We start from the raw sequence: 22,191 nt of genomic DNA on the forward strand, positions 1-22,191 counted from the left end.
ACTTCCCGAAAGTAGTTGATTATATACTCTTCTGGTTCCCGTATATGTGTCAATCCTGGTATATTCCGTGTCTGAGCGACGTGTTGCTAGGGGGTCGGTCTTGTCCCGCCTCCTGATGGTCGTGAGGCTGAAGGCTCCTCATCTTTATCAGTGTCCTTGGGGAGACTCTTTTCAGCTTATCTCACAACTTAGCTCTTCCCTTTGAAGTGTTAAAACACACCAGATGCCTGTGATTTAGGCCTTTAGGTGTCAAAGTGCCCCAGACAGCACACCGGATGCCTGTGATTTAGGCCTTGAGGTATCAAAGTGCACCAGATAACACGCTGGATGCCTGCGATTTAAGTATGTGAAGAGTCGAAACAGTGTAAGTTTTCACCAGCCTTTAAGAAAGCCTGATTTGATTCACAAACATGATTCTATTTATTACAGGCCGCAGTAAGGCGCGGGTGCTCCGCTGCGAGGGCTGCCAGGGGAGGACGGGGACGTCCCTCCCTCGAGGGGGCCTTTCCTGCGGCCGCGGGAGGGCCCGAGCCCAGGCCCCAGGCGCAGGCCCAGCTCGGGGGAGCAGGCCCAGGCCCGCGGGTGCGGTGCTGGGGCTGCTACCAGCGCCCCGCGGGGAGAACCCGGCCCCGGCCTGCGAGGCGCCACGCCCGGCGGGACCCTCCGGGTGTCCCTGAGGGAAACAATGCCCGGAGGAGGCCGCTCAGCCCCGCGGGCCCGGCAGAACGGACTACATCCCCCAGGGTGCTGTGCGCAGCGCCGGGCCGCCGCCGTCACCCATTGGCCGGTGGCTGCGCAGAGACACGTCATCCCCGAGCGGCGCCGGCGCGTGGCTCTTAAGCAGCTTGTTGGGACGCTGTCGCTCCTCGGAGCGTGATTGGCTGAAAGCGCAGCGCGGGGCGGGCTGTGATTGGTGCAGAGGGCGCGCGGCGCGGGGCGGCAGGCGATGGCGGGGGGCGGCGGGGCGGAGGGCGAGGTTTGGCCCCGGCCTGGTCCCGAGAGCGGGCCGCAGCCGGCGGGGCGGGCAGCGGCCGTGTTCCCCTTCCAGTGGCTGTCACGGGCCTGCGACCTGAGCAGCGATGGCGGGGTGCGCAAGGAGGAGCTGCGACCTGGCAGCGGGCAGGCCGTACCCCCGGGCGCCTCCTTGGCAGGTAGTGCTGGGCCTGCGCGGCCTGTGGTGCTGGGCAGACTCAGGGGCCCTGCTCGCCCGTGGGCTGTGGGGGGCCGTGTGGCAGCAGCTGGGCATCCCCCTGTCATAGGGCCTGGCCTGGTTTTCACACCTTCCCCAGGGCCCTGTGCCCACTGTGTCTGCCGCCAGCCAGGCCTCCTGCAGCGAGTGCTGCGTGATCTCACAGCTCTGCTCCCTGTGGGTTTGGCTGCACTCAGGGGTAACGTCATGTCCTGCCTCATGGGTATAAGTCTGCAGGCTCCACTGGCAATTTCCTGAGCAGCTTTCTTTATAAATGGCAACTGTTAAACTTAATCTGTGGCTAGCAGGACTAAGAAAACCTAAAATCTTTGGAAGCATAGACTGCAATCAGGGTCTCGTGCTCCTCTATGTCATTTACGTCTCAGTGCAAGGTCCTTGCTTTGCTCTGTGTGGCTGCGCCTGAAATGTGTGCTGGGGGAAACCTGTTGTAAAAGATCCCCTGAACCTCTAATGTTGAGATACTGGTGGCTGGCCAATCTGTGTGTTTTGGGCTTCAGTGTGAGATCAGAACGAGAACTTAAAAGTACTTATATAGTAGTATGTCTTTCAGTTTCAGACACTGCTCTCCCTTATCAGTGTTCTAGCACTTGGGATACTCTGTTTAACTTTTTGTGGCTGACAGATTAAATGAAAGGGCATCCCGACCTTGAGAAAAGCAGGATTTCCCGGTCTCGCCTGTGTTCACCGTACAGAAGTTTGAAGCTGAAAGTGGTTCACGAAGTGCAAGGGCCTGGTGCTGTGTCAAGGGAAGGCCATTACAGTGGGTTTTGTAACTGAGTGAGCACTGGGGTTACCTGTACAGCTCTCTGGCGAGTGGCCAAGCTTGGAGGCGTACATTTCCCTTTTGTTTCTCTTTCTAGGGCTCCAGCTTTGGTTGGGAAAGGCTTGATTACGCATTTCTGTAGATAATTGGGGCATTTTAATTTCTACAGCTGAAGTTTCCATTCCAGTTCTTAGAAATACAAAATCACATCTCTTGATTAAAAAGGCATGAACACTGTGAAGTGGCTGGTTTATTTTGTGTTGATGTTAAAACACGATGAACACCAATTGGCTGCTTGGATATGACCAGGTTTTTGGTACAAAGACAAGGCAGTTTCTGCTGCCTCTGCTGTTTTGCAGCAGAAGCAAGAAAGAAAAGCAGGATAAAAGGATGATATTCCTGTTGCAAAACAAACTCCCAGTGTGGTTCCAATGGTACTGTTACTGGTATGAAATCATACTCTTGCTTTTCTCTTCTCCTCGGTTTGGGCTGCAGTGAAGTACTCCGGGTACCTGGAACACTGTGATGAGCCCTTCTGCACAAACTGCTACAACAAGTCTCTTAGGCTGATGAAACTTGGAAAAGGTAGGTTTGAGCCAAAAAGTTTGTGGTTGGACTCGGGGTTATAAAGACCAGGCCATTAACATATGTCAATTTAAATGCTTTTTAGTGTTTTTAGGTTAGTTGAAACCTTTAAAACTTATTAATTGAGTCGAAAAGCCTCCCGCTTCACACAGGTGATGGTGAGTCTGGAACTGATCACCCTCTGCCTCTCTTGACTGTGGGAGTGAGCAGCGGTGCCCGTGCTGTTGGTGGCAGCGGGGGTGCTTGCTGCCTGCCCTGAAGCAGCTGCTTGTCTTGGTGTTTTTTAAATCACCTGAGAGATGTCACTGTTTACTGTGTGCTTGGTCCCAGCAGCAGACTGCCTTGATAAGCCATAACAGGGCAGTTGACCCTTGTAGTTGCTGAGATATGAGGTACCAAGCACTTTTTCCTCCAGGCTTCTGCAGAAATTGTTGTTTCCAGGTTTGTGATTCTTATGACCTTCCATTTCTTGTTGCGACAGATATTACGCTGCTGGGCCTGGAAATTGGCCTGCTGACAATGAAGAAGGGAGAGGTGGCAAGATTTGTCTTCACGCCAGATTATGCCTATGGGCAGCAGGGCTGTCCTCCTCTTATTCCCCCAAACGCCACAGTCATGTTTGAAGTGGAGGTGCTGGATTTCCTAGACTCGGATGAATCTGACGCATTCTTTGAATTGACTGCTGTGAGTTGCCTTAATAAGGTTTGAGACCTAAATCTGGAGGCCAAACCTTTGTTGTCTTTTCCTTCCAGTTGCTGTTGCTCATGTGTTACGTATGTTTAGCTTAATTGCAGGTGCGGTTATCCAGACCCTGGGCTGTTAGCTCCACGCTGATATAAATGTATACCCTCTAACGCTGCCCCTGCATGCCTTGCTCTGTTTGCAGTCCTGTGCAGAGGGAGAAGTTGGGTGCTGCCTTTGTTTTCTCCTGTGTGCTTGAGTCAGTGGAATGATTTCCATTTATTTTTAGCTTTACAAGAAACCTCACGCTTTCACTAGAGGGCACCAGCTTCCAGGAATTTTTCTGAAGGAACAGTAATGAGCTATATGTAAAAACCCTGTTCAGTACACAGCGTTCAAGTGCCACCCCCCTCACCTCCCACCCTTTGTCTCTGCTTCTTGGCTGCTCTCCCAAGTGCTTCTTCACTGTTCACTTTCCTCCCTGGTGAGTTACAGTGTTATTGTTAATTCCCCCTTTTCATGTAAAGGGCTTTGGACTGTGGTTGTGGGTCAGTGAGTGGGGCACAGGCAGCAGCACTGGTGGGGGAGGTCCTCCTCATTCCCTCCCGCTGCTGCACAGGCCACTTTGTCCGCACGTAGCCCTGCGAGCAAACCACACTTGTTGCAAGAGAGCTTAGTCCCCTTCTTGCCAGTTGCCTGCCCTTTTTGTCTAGCTGACCTCTCTGTGAGCTGGTTCAGACTTGGAAACCCAGAAGAAAACCTGTCCCTGGATTTTTATCTTTTTTATTATTGTTGGGCGTTTTTTGTTATTTGGTTTTTTTTCGTTGATACCTCATGTGGGTGTCAGGCTGGTTCCAGAGCTGGCCTGAGGCAGCCACCTTGGGTGATTCTGAGCCATTTAGAGCGATGGAGCCTTTCAATCAGCTTCACCTGACCGGGTTGGTAGTACTCTTCAGCAGGAGTTATCAGCACAAGAATGGTGTCATGTTTCAGCCTGGCGAAGGGAAATGCCATGTCGTGGTGGCCTGGCTGGACACTGCAGGGGCCTTGGAACGGCCTGGCTCCTCCTCTGTGAATAGAAGGGGACTCTGCAAGACTTTCCTATCTGAGCTTTCTGCTTGCTTGCTTTTGTTTGAGCTGAAGTTCAGGTGTTTCTTTACACAGGAGCAGCAGGATACATTTCCGCTACAAAAGGTGTTGAAAGTGGCAGACACGGAGAGAGAGTTTGGCAACTACCTCTACCGTAAGCAGCAGTTTGAGGGTGCTAAAGAGAGATACAAAAGGGTATGACACCAGAAAAAAAAATGTGTTTTCCATTGTGAAAAGCTGTGAAAGCAGCGATTATTAAGTGCTAGCTCACCACAACAAGTACAAGTTAGAGATCGAATAACTTCATTATATTTTCCAGGCATAATTTGTTATTTAAGAACAGATCTTAAACACCTGCTTTTGTGTGAGCAACAATGGTAAATGAAGGAGGAGAAGGGTTAGCAGAAATAGGCAGAACCCTTTTCTTTCAAGCTTGCTCCCTCTGGGCTCTAGCTGAGATGGAAGGGTACATCTCGGGGGCTCTGCGAGCCCCGAGTGATTTATGTGGCTGGCTGCTGAACTGGAGCCTTTCAGGTCACTTTCTGCTGGGAAATGGTATAATGCAGCATGGCCTTGCATTGCAGCAGCATGCTGGTTAATGCTTTGAGGAATAGCCTAGAATCCCTGCAATCTGGAAACAGAGATATTGCTGTCATCCTGGGCACCCTACTTTTAGCCTTCCCGTTGGGAATCGCACAGTACTTGTGGATGATGGGAACCGCTGGAGGTTGTCTAGTCCAGTCCCCTGCTGAAGGAAGGTCAGCCACAGCAGCAGGCTTGCCAGGACTCTGTCTGTTCAGGTTTTGAACGTCTCCAAGGACAGAGACTCTGCTGCCTCTCTCAGTAGGAAAATACTCAGTTGTTCCTAAACTCGAATGCATCTGCCTTCATTTCAGAATCACAGAAGTAGTGAGGTTTTGTGAGATTTTTCTTGGTGTTTCTTTGTAACAAAAATAATGTAAATTTCTTTTCTCTCCGTAAGATTTCTCTTCTGTCTTTGGCCTTAAAATCTGGACGTAGTATTTTTGTTCTGCTGCTTTCAAGTCCCTTGATAGGTTCTTCAACCTGTAGTCTTATGGCTGAGCTGGTATCATGCTGATAATGCCATGCAGTATATTTAGAGTTTCGCTTATTACTATTTTTAACTGACGTAGGTAAACAGAAACATGGGTGTAGCTGGCTGATGAGATGGATTTCTCACTTTCCATAACAGATTTGTTGTGCACTAGTACTTTTTTCCTGTCTGCTCAGGCCTTCTTGATCCTCGGTCGCAGCCCTTCCAGCGAGGCAGAGCAGTGTCAGATTGATACTTCCAAGTTGCTGGTGCTTCTGAATCTCTCGCTTACTTACCTGAAACTGGAACGTCCTGCCCAAGCTTTGGCATACGGGGAGAAGGCCTTGGAGATTGACCAAAAAAACGCCAAAGCGCTGTTCAGGTGTGGCCAGGTGGGTGAAAATAAATTCCTCTGGTAGCCACATCAAGGAATACCCTGCTCTGACTGTGGCTGTGGAGAGAGCCTCGAATGAACCGAGGAGAACCACTAAATTCTGGGCCAGGCCTCCTAAGCTGTTGCAGCAGTCAAGGTGGTTTGTCTGTGTCTGACCTGTTGGAAAATCTGTCGCTCTGTAAATCTGTCACACAGATCTTTTCATGGGGGATTCCCGAGCTACCTGAATCTGTCTCGGAAATGTTTGTGGCTGCACGTGTTTCAGGCCTGAAGAATGGCGGTGAGGCTGTATTTATCTTACAATGCATCTGTCTTCTTTCAATGGCAGGCTTGTCTGTGCATGACAGAATACGAAAAAGCACGGGATTTCCTGGTCCGAGCTCAGCACATACAGCCATTTAACCACGATATTAACAATGAGCTGAAAAAGTTGGCAAGGTGAGAGACCTCCTTTCCATCCCAGTGGAAGAAAGAGTGCCTAGACAGGCTGGAACACCCACTCAAAAAATATTTAATATGTTTTAAAAAAAAAAAAAAACAAAAAAACAAAAAACAAAATACAAGACTTCTGGGTTAGTAAGCAACTTGGGGAAAATACAGAAGGTTTCTCTTAGTGTGGAGACAGCTGATTCAAACATTTTGCAGACACAGGGGTTACAAGTGGTAGGTGAGAAGCTGAGAGCACCCACTCTTTCCATACAGTTTCTCTGGGGGGCTGTGGGTGCTCTGCTCACTGTGAGGAGGTAGGTCAGGGTGATGACAGGGAGACGGGGGCTGCTGAAATGCCTCGAAACCAATGAAATGCAGTAGGCTAGTGTTCAAGCTGGTAATGTTCTGGATTAATAAGTGTGACTTTCATTCCCTTTAAGATGCATCGATTAATTACAACAGCATTTCTGCACAGCGAGTACTTCAGTGTACAATGCTACAAATACTAACGTTCGTTAAAAGTGAATTTCATGCTGTCTTGGAGGTAATAACTTTGCCTTCAGGATTGCTCACTTTCCTTGCGCCCACAGGCTGAGTACAGCACAATCCTGCCAGCTTCAGTCATGCCCTAGCCCCACCAAAACATGACTAACGCCAGCCTCTGCCCTCGTTCTGTTCTTCCCTTTGAAGCCGGCAAAAGCGCTAGCTGGTTCCCCAAAGCGTGTGCTGTACTTCTGGCACTGCTCACAGACGCAGAAAAGGCGATGCAGTCTCCAGCTTCAGAGATCACAAAGCAGCCCTTGAATATGAGCCCTCTTCTTTTGTGTCGCTGCTAGGCATTTGCAAAAAGGCTTGTAGGCAGCAGTAATGTCTCTTGTTAGAGTAGTGGGTGCAGCTGGAAAAGCTGGTCTCGTGAGCTGGGTGTCTTCACCAGGTAGTGTTTTGGTAGGGGGTTGTCCTTGCACGTCGGTGTCCTATATATCCACCTTGTCTTTAATAGTCTGAGGTAACACCAAGTCTTCAGACTTGTTCTGTTACTTCTGAAGCACTAAGAACTTGAAGGCAGTATTAGCTGTTGGTCTGGAAATCTGAAATAAACCTCTTCTATTCATCCTGATTTGCCTCTGGGTACGTAGCTACCAAATTGTTAGGTAAGCGCAAGTAGTTATGAAATAGGTCTGGATGGCTGGCAAGCTGCTCTCGGGGGCTTGGTACGTGGGTAGTGTCAAAGATCCTGGTACAGTGCTAGAAGTCCTGATTCTGGTAGGCTCGTGTGTTTTCTTAGACTCGTTTGAAATACGTTGGCAGGTAAAAGAGAAATCTTGCTAATAATGTTGAGGTTGTGCTGCCAGGAAGCAACAAGGCATTCCGCCTTCGGGGAAGCAGCGGGCAGGCTCGTCATCTCTGACTGGAGATAGCAGCACGTACAGCTAACGCATGTGTCAGTAAGCTGAATATGCGCTAAACCACTGTTTTGGAGTTTCTGTTTCAGTGCCAGTTAAAATTGGTGTATTTTTTGCTTTGACTCTGACAAAGAGTGGAATTAGTATAAAATAGACGAAGACAACGTTATTGGGTGGTGTTGATTATGCCATACCTCAGTCTAGATCCAGTAATGCTGCCAAACTGCCTTGCCTGAGAAAACTCGTAATGTGATCTGGTAAATGCTTCGGAAATGGAATATTCACTGAAAGGTGAAATAGTTGTGAAATATAAAATTTCACACTTTGAGGTTCTGGACCCAGGAGTGCCGATGGTAGGGGGGCTGAGAGAGCATCAGCCAGTGTCACATGTGTGCTGTTTCTGGTGTGGTGCACCAAAACCCTTGGCTTTTGACCTTATATGGTAGCAAATGCAGGAAAGCTGACCATGTGGGCAGCCATTGATCCCTGAGACGGTGCCCAAAATGAATCACCCTCTGGCTCAGGGATTCCTCACCAGTGAGACCTCATCGCTGGTGAGGTGAGAGCAGAGGGTGCAGAGGACGCTGTGCTTGGAGAAGCAGCGATTCAAATGGAGCAGTCTGGGAAGCTGTTGCCATGCTAACGTGACACTGCAGGGAAGTGAGAATGGAGGAACCATCTGCCCTGTTGTCCACTTAGTCCGGACACAAATCACTGCTGTCTCTTACCCTTCCTCTGCCTGGATTTGGTGTCAGAGGTAGATGTCCTGGAGTAGGGTGCTTGGACGATGTCTCTTGCTAGGTGTTGAAGGAGCTTACATAAGGAGTGGCACAAATGAGGAAACACAGAACTAGATGGCAGGATACAGGTGGGGGTTTCTTTGCATCGTTACGCGCTTGCAAAACTGGTGTAGAAAGCATCTGAACATCTACTTCACTAATAGTCGGCAGTGGAGCAGAGACCCAAGGTCTGGGGATGACGCCCAGGGTTTCCAGCTCTCCTTCCCTGACAAGGCAGAAAGAAAGGCTTGGAGGAGCTGCCTCTTTGCTACCAGCACACTCTTATGTTAGGCTAATGTAGTTATGTAGAAAAAAAAAAATTATTTTCTGTTTGTGGCACTGATGGTTGGGTGGGCAGTCCGCAGCCTGTGATGCCATGCTCTGCTCTAATTTCCAGCTGCTACAGGGACTACATGGAAAAGGAGAAAGAAATGTGCTGCCGAATGTTTGCCCCTCTCAACTCTTCTTCTGGCTAACCAGAGAAAAAAGGTAATCAAGTTGTGACAAAGGCTGAGGTTTCTCAAAACCTCTGCCATGTATGAACTGTGTTTTCAGGTGGGGAACAAAATGTAAGATAATGGGAGTGGGTGGAGGGGAAGGGGTGGGATGGTGGGGTGAAACACTGCTGCACTGTTGGCTTGGGGAATCTTTCCTACGAGGCGTGCTGGTGTGGGACAGGAACCTGAAACTGGCAGCACTTGAGTACGTTTGGTTTTGTTGTTTCCTGTGCTGCTCATCCCAGCTATTCCTTGTCAGACTCAGGGGGAGAAATAGCTGTGGAGTCTTGCTTCTCTGCCAATTAAAAGAAACAAACAAAAAAAAATTGTTCCTGTCAAACTTAAGAATTGGATTTCCTCCTCCCCTCCAGCGCTCCTGTCTGGAGCTGTTGGAGTGCCTCACTTCAGAAAAATCTAAATATTTTATTTCTGGGTTTTTTTTAAATATTAAAAAACCTGTTTGTATAGAAAATTTCAAATAGATGTTTTGGACTCTTTAAAGCCTTAAATCTTCTAGCAAAGTTGACAGATTTATAAATGCACAAAGGCTCTTTCATCATTTTTTTTTTTTTTTTTTTCTCAAAACCTTCAGGGGGTGTAAGGGGGAGTGGAAGTCTTTGCTGGTCTCTTGCCTCAGGGTAAACCCTAGGGATAGAGTTGCAGAAAATGACAGCAGCCTTCTGTCAGAAAGCATCACCAGCACAGGGCTGTCAGAGTTTGCTGCTGTTCCCTCTCACGCAGTACAGGCAGTACTTCTACCTGTAGAAGATGAGGATTAGCAGCCTTTCCGTCATCAGCAGTGCAGGGTGCAGGTCGGTTATTTTAAGGTTGGCTCTTTTGTCTGTGCTTGTGAGGAAGCTCGGGTGGTATTAGAGGAGGAGGTTTGACTGAAGTGCTGCTTCCTAATGCGACGCAACCCTCTTCTGGCTGGATGTGCCTCCCTGCTGTAGCCTTCACCCCTGTGCCCCGCTCTGAGCTGGGCGTGTTGTTAAACTGTCTCGGAGCAGAAATTCTTCTGCCCTGGGTTCAGGATGATGCTGATCACATCGGTGAGCAGGTGCCTACCCCCAGGCAAGTAGCTGTGAAAGGGGATTTAAAAGTGATGTGTGATCTTGCCAGCATGGGCAGGAAGTCCACAGCTCCGGACTTGGCAAGGAGGCTTCAATTCTTCACTTGCTGAATTTCAGAGACTTGCAGTTTGGAAGCCTGTAGGACTTGGCTCTTGTGTCTGATGATAGTACATAGCAGTGCCTGACCTGAGACGCTTCTTGTGTTGATCTGTGCATCAGTTGGCCCTGCTTTGTGGTGGGAACGCTGAAGGAATGTGCTGGTCTGCTGGTTCACCAGACAGGTCCTCCACTGGCAAGGTTGCGTGGCCTCTTGTTTCCCAAAAAGTGGCTTGCAAAGATGCTGATTTCCACACAGTTGGTGTGATGGCACGTAGCTGCTGTTGTAAGTAAAACAGTGTCTTCAGTTAGTAGGAGACTGAGAAGTGCAAAGGGGAAGAGAAAAAGAGAAACAAGGCAAGTTTAAAGATTGAGCTGAACTGTTCATCAGCCAGAGTTTCTCCACTGACTCCTACCGATGCACGTGTACAGCGCTTTCCTGGAGTTCTCCTGCCTTACACAGCTGAGGGACAGTTGTCAGCCAAAAAGATTTCTAACCTCCTTTGAAGTTGATTTTAGTTACAGCATTAAAATAAACTAAGTGTTCCAGACAAACATAAATCACTGAGACCTACACGAGAATCTACTATTAATTCATGGCAAGAAAAATCCCTTGCAGGAGGAGGTTCTTGCAGGGCAGAGCCTTGTGCTAGCTGGAGGTTGGTTTGCTGCTGCGTCTTGCTTAAAAACTTCATTACATATTTTGAGAGGAGCAAAGCAGTTCCAACTGGAGCTCCTGCTCTCTATCAAAGGCGCTGCTGATGAGTCAGACTTGAGGCAGAGCATTCTTTGGTGTTTTCTGACAACTTTGTACAAGTTCAGTTCAGGCTGTACTTGGTCAGCGTGACAGACCTGCTTCATCCTTTCTGTCTTACGCATTTAGTGAGTAGGTGGCCTGTGAACGCTGCCTGTAGCTCATGTTTAATGATCCGGTGGAATCACAACAGCTATGGAAAACTTTCCTGTATACCAGCTGGCAGGCGCTTGTTAAGCGTTGACCTGACCCGTTGTCCAGCTTACCAGCTAAATGACTGGGAGCTGTAGTCGTGGCATTTTTCATCCTCCTGGCACACTGCGACATCCATCCCGCTGCTTCAGAGCTCCTTCCCAGGTGGGTTTGCTCTGTCTTTTGGTGAGTTCTGCAGTGGTTGCTCCGTCACAGGGACAAATGCTTCACTTCTCTGTACTTAATAGTCCAGGGCTGTGTTGTATGTTTCGCATAATGACACTCAAACCCAGACACACTTGAATATCTTCATTCTGCCTGGCGTTTCTGTATCCCTCTCGCTGTAGAGTCTGACCACAAACAATGTCTTGTTCGGAACAAATTGTCTTCCTTTTTAACAGAGTTTCAGGTCAGAATAAGTCTTCTTTTTAGTGAAATGCAAGGCCACTTATGATGCTTCCCAGAGGAATTCAGAAATACTCAGAGGGAGGGAACAGAAGTACAGACACTTTCTTAAATCCATCCTGTTGCAGTTCCTTCCAAAACCAGTGGCTTGAATCTTGTGCTTACCCCTCGTTGGGTTTGGGTTATTTGTCTGACTTTGTACGCTTTGTGTGGTGCAGACACGTCAAGCCAGGTTACCTGGGATGTGCATAGCTGAAAGTCCTCCTCTGTGTACCCTAAATTGCAGGATGGATGGGCTGAGGACTGTGGGCTTATTGGATCTTTATGTTCTTTCTTGTTTGAAAGACCTGGAAGAAAAAAAAAAAAAGGAATTTCATATTGTTGTGGTCCTCCATGACCAAGAGAGTGGGGATAAATTCCCTAGAAATGTCTGGATTCTAGTAGAGGGTCCTTGGTGATGGTTTTGTCCTGGAAAGATAAGTCTCTGAGGTTTTTTTTATTAAAGGTGGGACAAAGTTGAAAGCTTGCCTCTAACGTGTATCTCAGCTCAATACACAGGAGAAGTGGTCTCAGTAGTCGAGAGCATACAGGGAGGTGTTCCAGTGAAAACAAACAATACTTAAATTACGACAGGAAACTATGACTCTGAGGTCAAACTTGAGATTGCTACGAATAGCAGGGTCTAGGAATTCTGAAGCCATTAATTGGTGAGAACTGGCTGCGGAACTGGGGCTGTGTCACCAGGTAGAAGGGACTATAATTGGGCTTAAAATCAGCAGCGGTTGCCAGTTAAACTGACCTAATAAGCTGAAAGAGACTTGCAAATAAACTGAGAAGTATGTGCATAACACAGTCAAAACTCCTGCCTTGGGAAGGCTCCAGACTTTGATTCAACAGCAACTTGCTCCTTCCCCTCCTGCTCTCCCTTATTATTGAGCAGATCTAAAATGTGCCTCCTGCTGATGCTGTCCCTACCCACTGTGTTAAAGCTGAGCAACAGAGAACCGGCAATTTCACTTCTTCCTTTAGAATATTCAAATTATTGTACCACCGAGATGTCCTGTGCTGCGAAGGAGATTGTGAAGTATCTGCTTTATGCTGAGCATTGCTGTAGCGAGCGGGAAGCCTTGAAGGATGACTTAATTAAGCATTCTCCTTGCTAGGCAGAGGAAGGAGAAAAGCTTTAATAAGGTTGGGTTGTTGGGTTGTTGGTTTGTTGTTTGTTTTTTTTTTTTTAGTTTTCCCTCCAGATATCTCCTCTCCTAGCATCTTCCTTTCTTTTAGAGGAGTTCTGCAGTTCATGCCTGTGGTAGTACCTGTAATACCTCTCTGGAAGACTGGTAGGTTCTGGTCTCTTCTAGACACTGTCAATGGAGAAATGATGGCACCATCTCTGCTTAGGGATGCCCTGCCACACGTGCCTCCTGATCAGGTGTACAGGACACATATCCTTGGTTTGAATGCACTAGAAGTGGCTTTTCCCAGACCAGGAGGTCCAGCCTGGGCTTAGAAGTGAAAAGACGATGTGAAATGGATAGGAGTGAGACCCATGCAATATCTCAGTGCCCTACCGTGCCCATCCTCCAAGGCGTCAGTGAAGTGAGGGTTCTCCAGCCTCATCAGAGGACTGCCGTGGGGCCCAGCTTGGAGCCATCCTCTCTAAGACTTAGCAAGTGTCTAAAGTCTGGGGTTCTCCTTTGCGTGCTCAAACACGAAGCTCCCAGATAAGGTGGGAGCAGGTTCCTGGCTGTGTTTCTCCTCAAGCTCCTTTCTGCCTGCCCGAGGCCACCCAGCACACTTGTCCTGGAAAGGACGGGCTGAGCCCCCGGTGAATACCCTTGTGTGGGCTTTTATTTCTCAGAGCTTTCGGCAGAAGCAGGAAGATAAAACATGCTGCTGTTACAAATAAGCAGAGAGTGAAAAAGATGCTGGTCTCTTTTCATTCCCATGATAATACTTAGTTTGTTGTGCAGGTAGAGCTTAAAGAGAATGGTCTGTTTGTAAGATGTGAATTTCTTTAAGAAGAAAGTTTTAGTTTTGCACAACGTTCAGAGTTACTGGTCTTCGCTTCCAGCAGCAAGGAGACGCATGGTTATTTTAAGGTTTTCTCTGAAGTACCATTTTTAAAGTCTCCTTTCTTCAACCGTCATGTTTCAGTTGTGATAAGCTGTATGAAGTGTAAGTAAAAATGTTTTGTTACCTTGATGGGTAAAAAGGCAAATTGGATAAACCTACACCCAAGTAGGTGGTGACCAAACCGATTTTGGATGGGAGCCGGCTGCAGGTGCCTGTGACTCATATGCCTGCGATCAGGTTACAGTGGGCCTGTGCTGGTAGCTGGGGCACAGAAGTCCCCAGTGCCACTTTTGGTCCTTGTGGCATTACAGACAGTGGTAAGCAGCTCTCCCTGCTGACCCAGGCAGAACTGGCACACCTGGCCACCAGTCCTGCTGCTCTGGGGTGCTCCAGGCTTTCTCTCTGACCTAGCAGGAGAAATGTCTTTAGCCTGTCTATTTCTTAGTCTTAAATCTGAGGATTTTAAAAGATCATTCCTTACTCAGCGAAACAAAGGGCCTTTTTCCGTACTTTACTGTTGTGTGCTGGGTCTTCTAGTCCAGTTTCTCGAAGGAGTGTTGAGTGTAGAGGACTGTTACTGTGCCTGTGTGAAGAATCCCGTATCCTCTTGGGCTTGGAGGACATTGCCACCTCCAGAGAGTGAAGGATGTTTTTCACTGCCTGATTTCAGAGACATCTTATCCTGAGCAGATAATCTAAATTATCTGCTGAGCTCAATAATCTAAATCACTGTGCATGGATGTGGGCCAGCTGTGGCCTGGCTGGTGTACCCATGTATCCTGCCACACTGGGGTCAGTGTCACCGAACATGGGTGTCCCTGTGTCTTGCCGCTTCAGCGTGGCACTGCACTGAGGACTCTGCTGCTGGAACCAGGTGTCAGAGCTGATAGCAGCGTTCAGAGCAAAGGGGAGCTGACGCAAGCAGAAGGCAACTTCAATACACACTTGGGAAGAAAAAAACTTCAGGTGATGGTGGTGCGAACCGTGCCCTCATGGCTGTTTTTTTTTTTTTGGGGGGGGGGGCCTTCCATGGGCTTTTTTTTTTTCTTATTCCATAGTCTCCACTTTTTTTTTTTTTTTCAAATGAAACTACAAAATTTGAATGACTTGATACCATAGGCTTCAGGTGAGATCCTCTCCTGATTACGAGAGGGTGCTGGTCCTGGTCAGGGTCTCATGAGCACTGCCAGCTTTCCGCTCCAGCAGAGTGAGCGGTGAAACTCTTGACAAACTTCGGAAGAGTTTAAAATGCTCTAACTGGACATTGCAGTAGCTGTGGTGATACAGAGACAGCCGAGGTTACCAAAAAGAGTGCTAAGTGCCCTGAACAGTGTTCATTGTGGTTTTGGGAAATCCTCCTCTGCGCTGCTTGTGAGGTACCAAGCATTATTGGCCAAGTGCAGCCCTGCCATGGGGTGTCCTTTCCGTCAGCAGCGACACAGAGCAGCTGACAGGGGACCGGGAGCTGCATCACCGCTTGAACAGCACTGGGGCATTGAGTGCTATGTCTGACATTGTGGCAACATCACTTCTCAAAAACACAGTGTTATGGTTGTCAGCACCAGGAGGCAGGAGATACTAACGAGGGCTTCAGATTTGGGGAATGCTGCTTTTGGAAAGGCTTTTTGCTTAAGATGCGGGGAGTGTCTTGGCACTGCTGTGAGTGGGTTTGCAGAACTGCAGAGTTATTTCCAGGAAGGGTAGACATGACCTTCACGTGCCTCTCCCACTGCCCACCCTGCTTTATCGGGGACCTGTTGATTTGACAGAATGCTGAGTATTATTGACGTGAAAGTTATCTGAGCTCTTGAAGGACTGGGAGCTGCTGTAAGGATCAGTTTCATCCCAGACTTGCTGGATGAAGTCCTTTCTGAGTCAGAAAGTGTGTGTTGAAGAGTTCATCCTTTCTTTCACCTTCCCATAATTGTGCCTCTTCTGAGACCTCTTGCTCTCTGAACAAGTTGTTTTGTTGCTTTGTCTGGGTGCTGGTCTAAGGGGCTTTTTTTGGAAATGGTTGGGAAAGAGCTCTGCTTTCTGTTTTTCCTTTTTTGCTTTAGGTATCCTTGTCCCATCAGAGATCTGAGCAGGCTTGACAGATCCTTCTTCCATCAGCTCAGGTTGAGGATCGTAGTGCGTGTCATCAGCATTCAGGGTCTTTGGAGTTGAGACTTGTTAAAGATCTCCAGAGAATTCATCCTGCCGCCGAGCTGTCTGTCTAGCTTACAGGCAGTGCTTGAAATTCGCTGAGGATCATGACAAATTGACTTACAAAAAAAAAAAAAAAATCCTGAGAAAAAAGCACGTAAGTGCAGATCTTCAGATGGCAATGGATGTTCATATAGCTTGGTGTTATAAATGAGGAGTAGTGCATCTGCTCCTTGCACCGTCATCTGAATTTGGATGCCTAGTGCACCTGTGATGGGAGAAAGCTCGAGCTTTCAGCCACGGGGAGTCTCTGAGCGTCTGTGTGTTTGTGTGCTGCTGCACTCAGAAGATAGCTTCACAGCCATCTTGGCCATAAAAGCGAGACACTTGAACCACAAACAGCTGGACATCCCCAAACAACACGTTCGAGAAAGAAATGAGGGTATGGTTGACTGCAGAACTGCTTCCCTAGAGAGCAGATAAGTGGTACCCTAATCAGGCAATTTTCTGAAGGCACGTCGCGTTCTCAGAGACAGGCTCCCTGGGATGGCGATACGTTGCGTTCCCTCTAATAGTTGTCCAGATAAAACCATGATAGCCTGGTGTCGTAAATAGCTGTTTCTTCTCCTTGTATCAGGGTGGCTTGCCCAGCACATCTCATTATCAGCTAGCTGATAGCACCCTAGCTGTCGCTGGGCTTTCTTCTTGCCATTCGGGAGAGCTGGAGCCTGTCAGTAACCTCTCGTGGCACCCACGTGGTGCGCTTCAGAAGGAGCTTGGTCACCTCCTGGTAGTGGTGGTTTTTCTCCAAGCTGTCGTTTCGGAGTGGCAATTTCTTTTGGACTTGTCGGGGTTTGAGTGAAGAGCACTTCTTGGGCAATTGCTGTTCGAGGATGTTTTAGCTCCTCTGCTGATCCATGCTCCAGATGCCTGCACGTAACATCTCCTTTTCCGAGTGTGCTCATCTGGAGCTGTGGTGTGAGATGGACCATATGCTTCTGACTGCCAAGTCAGAACTTTCCTTCCATTCTTCTCCATGGTCAGTGAGAATCCTATTTAGATTTGAGCAGAAGTGTTGGAAAAAAAGGCATTCTGTCTCCCGTAAGAGACATGTGGAAGCTACGTTTCCCTGAACAACCTTTAAAGGCACATCTCTGGGATGGAACAGCCAGGCTGAGCCTTGCAGGCTGCCCTCCACGAAGCCGATGACTGGATTGCTTCTCTTGAGGAGTTCTCTTCTCACTGGGGGTTATCTCAGTGCCGCTTCAGAGCGTGGGTTTAATGAGGGCTGAACTGGCAGGAGCGGTGCTTTAAGTGCATGCTTCTTACTTTCCAGTTTTCCCAAGCTTCGGCAAAAATCTTGCCTGCTGTGTTTGGTGCCTACATGACACTTCCCTGCAGCCCTGCTAGAGATGGAGGCAGGAAAGGGGGAGCCGGGGAAGATGCGGCAACAGTTCTTTATGCAAGAAAGCAGCTTAAACAAATTTTAAAGCTGTAGTTAAACATTAACTGTTAATTATGGCTTTAATGCAGAGTAAAGGTGACTGTGATTATAAATGACCTGTGACCTGGCATGTTGCTTACTGTAAATTGATGATTGACTGCCTCGTCTTTCTGAAGCATGAATTAACATAGCGGGTACCGACAGACTTCTGTCTGAACTTCAAAGCGAGCGTGTGCCTCGCTGGTTTTGGTGGCTGAGCTGCTGCCAACCTGCTGTTAAGGGAAGGAAACAAATATTGGAGCGGAGTCCTGGTTGGAGCACGCTGTTCTCCTACCTGCAAGGAGCAGCGAACACTTTGAACGCGATCCAACTCTCTGCGTCTTCAGGGCCGTGTGTTTCCCCTCCACTTCTCTTTTGATTGTGTAGCCATTAGCTGGAAATGAAAGAGATGAACTGATCAAACACTCCTTGAAATGGCTTTAGGGTTTCGGTTTGAATATTTTTTTAATTAGCTTCATGTAAAGACTTTATTACTTCAAATAGCAGCCATGAAACCAGAAGACTCACAGTTTGATCCTTTGTTTTTATGGTGCACGAGAAGTCTCAGTAGCTGTAGGTTTTATACCCAGCTAGACACCCCAAACCACAACTAACAGCCGGTGGAAACATCAAGTGATTATCTTTTAAGTATGCCTATCAGGGACACATAAAAGGAAGTGTTGTGTGGGGATAATATTAGACTGACAAGAAGCAGAGTAGAAGTCAGTTGCATTTTTAACAGGGGCAAAGATGCTTTTCTCTAATAACGCGTGGAACACTACAGCGCATCAAGCGTAATTATTTTTTTCCACCGTAGAAACCTTTCTTTCCTTGTCCTAGTTGCTAGAACTTTTATGCCGTGAACTGGAAAAATGATTTAAGCATTTCTACCTCTGATCCGTTTTCAAAGAGAAGAGACCAGCTGAAGTGTCCTCCAGTAGTTTTCCTTCTTTAGGGACTTCATCTCCCCCTTCTCCTGGTCAGGGTAGGTGTTAGAAAGCGCTGCCAGCCTGAAGCTGACTGGGACTGTCTTGCATTACAGTGAACCTCGTTAACTCCCAGGTTTGGAAGATTTGGCAATAAAAGGCGGCCTGTTAAATGAGACTGTAACACAGGATTTCGTGAGTCTGGGTGAACCGGGACAGTGACTCTGCACTGACTTGGTGCTGTCAGTCCTAGTTTGTGCTAGGGAAGGAGTCTTCACTTATGTGTTTCTGGCAATCTTTAAAGTTGCTCCACTGTTTTGTGCCTTTATTATCCCGTGCTTTAAATTGGGGGCAGCCCTTGAGAGAGGGACATTGTCCTGATTCAGGCTCAGTTTTCTGGCAGGGTGGCGTTGGAGTCACGGGTTTCGTGTGGCTCTGAGCATACAGACCGACTAAAACCTGGCTGCTTTGGGGTCATTGGGGGAGGATGAGTAATCTGGTCGACCTCGTAGCTAACCCTGCTCTGAGCAGGAGGTTGGACTAGAGACCTGCTGATGTTCCTTGCAGCCCTAATTATCCCGTGATCCTGTGGTGCCTTTCAAGGATATATAATGAATGAGGTGTGGATTTTGAGCATCATGTGATGCTTCATCTCCTCATCCTTTAGTCTGCAAACCGTCTGTTTTCCCTCACAATTACTGCTTTTTTGCCTTCTGGTTAGCAGTCTGTAAATTGATATCCTCTAAGGAGCAGGCTTCCCTATTTTGCTACTACTAATCGGACTTAACATTTGCAGAGATTGCCACGGCAGCCGAGCCGGCTGAGTGAGCTGTAGTGGCTATGGCTGCTGAAGGAGTATCAAAAATTGGCTTGAGCTCCTGGTATTCTTGAGCTGAGAGGAGATAGGGCATCTTTCGAATGTACCTCCTTTGATCCTCAGAACTTCTGTAGGAGACAGATAATGGGTTATCTTGTGGAAAGGTTTTGTTTTGTTTTTCCTTCTGCTGTTTATCCTGTGGATGATGGAGGGACGAGGCTGACTTTTTCAGTAGTGTTTCGGTGCCATCTGCGCTCTGACCAACTGGGGAAATACCCCCCGTATCAGTATTCCTCTGTGAGTATTTCAGGTGCCAGTTGCAGCAACGTTGCGAGCAGCAGGATGTTGAAATACGCAACAGGCACATCGGAGAGCAGTGGGAATGTGTGCGGAGTGTGTTTTATCTCAGGTGCTTAATGGCTTTGGGGACAAGAGGGAACTCCACGTTATGCTTGCGTGGACCACAGCTCCGCCGCAGATCTTGCAGTGTTTGACCAGCACTTGAAAACCAACTCAAACAGCTTGTTGGGGACAGGAAGGAGAAGGTGCTGTTTCTGTCTGCAGGTGGAGGGGCAGAGGGGAAGCACAGCTCGGAGAGGCACTGGAGGAGCAGGCGAGCTTTTGGCAGCAAGGTTAGCGTAGCCATGTAGAAGGTGAGGCAGGTGAACCAAGTCAGGGTTGGAAAAGCGCGAGTGCTGGGAAGCGTGGGGTGGACCTGCTAGTTTTGAGTTCCTAAAATTATGGAATGGTTTAGGTTGGAAGGGACCTTAAAGATTATCCAGTGCCACCCCCTGCCCTGGGCAGGGACACCTCCCACCAGCCCAGGCTGCTCCAAGCCCCGTCCAACCTGACCTTGAACCCCTCCAGGGCTGGGGCAGCCACAGCTTCTCTGGGCAACCTGGGCCAGGGGCTCACCACCCTCACAGCAAAGAGTTTCTTCCCCATCTCATCTAAATCTCCTCTCTTTCAATTTAAAACCATTCCCCTCATCCCATGGCTCCCCTCCCTGATCCAGAGTCCCTCCCCAGCTTTCCTGGAGCCCCTTTACGGACTGGAAGGGGCTGGAAGGTCTCCCTTGAGCCTTCTCTTCTCCAGGCTGAACCCGCCCAGCTCTCTCAGCCTGTCCTCACAGCAGAGGGGCTCCAGCCCTCCCAGCGTCTCCAGGGCCTCCTCTGTCCCCGCTCCAACAGCTCCGTGTCCTTCTGCTGTTGGTGCCCCAGAGCTGGAGGCAGCACTGCAGGGGGGTCTCACAGAGCGGAGCAGAGGGGCAGAATCCCCCCCCTCGCCCTGCTGCCCACGCTGCTGGGGATGCAGCCCAGGCTGCGGGGCGTTTCTGGGCTGTGAGTGCACATTGCTGTGTCACGTTGAGCTTCTCATCCACCAGCACCCCCAAGTCCTTCTCCTTGGGGCTGCTCTCCATCCATTCTCTGCTCAGCCTGGATTTGTGCTTGGGATTGCCCCAACCCAGGGGCAGAACCTCGCACTTGGCCTGGTTGAACCTCATGAAGCTGGCATGGTCCCACCTCTCCAGCCTGTCCAGGTCCCTCTGGGTGGCATCCCGTCCCTCCAGCGCGTCGACCGCACCACACAGCTTGCTGTCATTGGCAAACTTGCTGAGGGTGCCCTTGATCCCACTGTCCATGCCGCCAACAAAGATTTTAAACAGCACCGGTCCCTGTACCAACCCCTGAGGAGCACCACTTGTCTCTTAATACTCAGTTTCCTCCAAGTCCTATGTGAGGAAGCTGAATGAATTTACGGGGATTTCACTGCACCTGTTCCACTCGTGATAATCCATAAGATTCTGGGTGTTTCAGGGCCACCGCAGACGTGTGCTAGTAATGAATGACCATTTAATGCTAAAATGGAATAAAATCTACAGGTGATCCCTGTGGGACACTGACTGTGTTATTTTGTTATCCTAGGACCTCACCAGCTGACAAAAAGAGTGGATCTTGGACAGGATGGAAACCTACCTCTGGGCACACGGAGATCTTGGCATCGCGTCTATGTTTTGGGAAGAGGTGCAAGAGCACTGTTTTGTTTTGAGAGCGTGAAATGGAGGTTCTGTGGTTATACACAACCTATTTTCTAGACTTTGGTTTGTTTGCCATATTCTGAGGCTGTTGCCGGAAGAACCAAGTCCTGCTGCAGAAGGGAAGAAGGTGTTCCCCCTCCCTTGCGTACTCTTTGAAGAAAACTTTCCTGACACCCTACCTCTTGCTTTTACAGGATCTGTAAACGGGAGTAGGATGCTGTGAAGTTCTGTATTGTTTATACAGGTTGTTCTTTAAAAAATTATGTTTGATATTTTTGTTCTGAGAAAATAAACTAACCTGAGAACTAACACTGGCAGGACTCATGCCGATTTATTGTGCAAGAGTCCTTTCGGTGTACGGAGCTGGAATTTGGAAATAGGGTCTGGTTTGTTGCTGTATAGGTAGCTCCCTTCTTGGGCGACAGCATGTTATGCTCTTTGATTTGGGTGAAGGTTCCTGTGAATCTGGATACTAAATTTCAAATTAAGAATACCAGCTTTATCCCCTGCAAATATTGCTGACTCCTCTCTGGCTTCTGTCAAGTTGGTTTCCTTTTGGAGCAAAATCCACTCTGTATCGCCCATGCCTCTCTGAACATACACCTTTATTAAACGCAAAAATCAAATGCTTCTTCGTGAGACAGTGGCAGGTAGCTACAAAACTAGCAAGAGGCCCTGGAGGAGGAGGAGGAACCTGGTAACATGAAACGATGTTTTCATGGCATTTGTCCTGCACGTATTTGACTAGGATGGATAATGTCTTCTAAACATGATTCAGTGCCTTGTTGACTTGCTGGGCAGGGAGGGTTGCCTGTAGTCACTGCGCGATCCAAGGCGGCTGCTTGCCAGGAGAGAAATGTCTGAAGCATTCTTGTTCTGCCAGCGTCTTTATGGCTTTTGGATTCCATACCAACACGCTCTGACTGTGTCTTAAAATAAAATGCCCTCTCGGTAGGATGTCCCAGAGAGGAGGGCGGGCTGGGGAAAGGTTAGGAAAGCTTTGGGTTGGCAGCACCTTGCAAGCACGCTTCTGGACCCCACTACTTGTTCTGGTCCTCTGTGCTTTTGGAGAAAGGATGGCTTGCTCTCCGAGAGGAAGTCAAATCCTGCTGTGCTACTTAGTTTGAAGAAGAGAGACCTAAAGGGAGTGTAGGGTTTGGGTTTTGTCATCTGTCCCCTAAGAACAATTCCAGTGATTATTTTTTCCCAGATCTACTTTTTCCCAGAAGACTCCCTGAGTCTTCCTGATGATCAGAAAGGAAGAAATGGAGTTACATGATACTAATTATCTTAATTGTACACTGG

At 48.5% G+C, this 22,191-nt stretch overlaps 1 protein-coding gene across 2 annotated transcripts; it reads left to right on the forward strand.

Moving 5' to 3' along the window:
* The first annotated feature begins 867 nt into the window (after positions 1-867).
* On the forward strand, positions 868-21,197 carry FKBP6 (FKBP prolyl isomerase family member 6 (inactive)). Of its 2 annotated transcripts, XM_074594508.1 has the most exons (8): positions 868-1,151; positions 2,469-2,558; positions 3,040-3,242; positions 4,404-4,523; positions 5,580-5,774; positions 6,105-6,214; positions 8,785-8,876; positions 20,774-21,197. In XM_074594508.1, the coding sequence occupies exons 1-7, from the start codon at positions 947-949 to the stop codon at positions 8,861-8,863; spliced, it is 1,002 nt and encodes a 333-aa protein (XP_074450609.1). In that variant the 5' UTR covers positions 868-946; the 3' UTR covers positions 8,864-8,876; positions 20,774-21,197. The 2 variants fall into 2 exon arrangements, with proteins under 2 accessions (XP_074450609.1, XP_074450610.1); XM_074594509.1 differs by lacking the exon at positions 4,404-4,523.
* Positions 21,198-22,191: the final 994 nt, after the last annotated feature.

This window comes from Larus michahellis, chromosome 7 (genome assembly GCF_964199755.1).
Source record: "Larus michahellis chromosome 7, bLarMic1.1, whole genome shotgun sequence".
In the NCBI taxonomy this organism is placed as follows: domain Eukaryota; kingdom Metazoa; phylum Chordata; class Aves; order Charadriiformes; family Laridae; genus Larus; species Larus michahellis.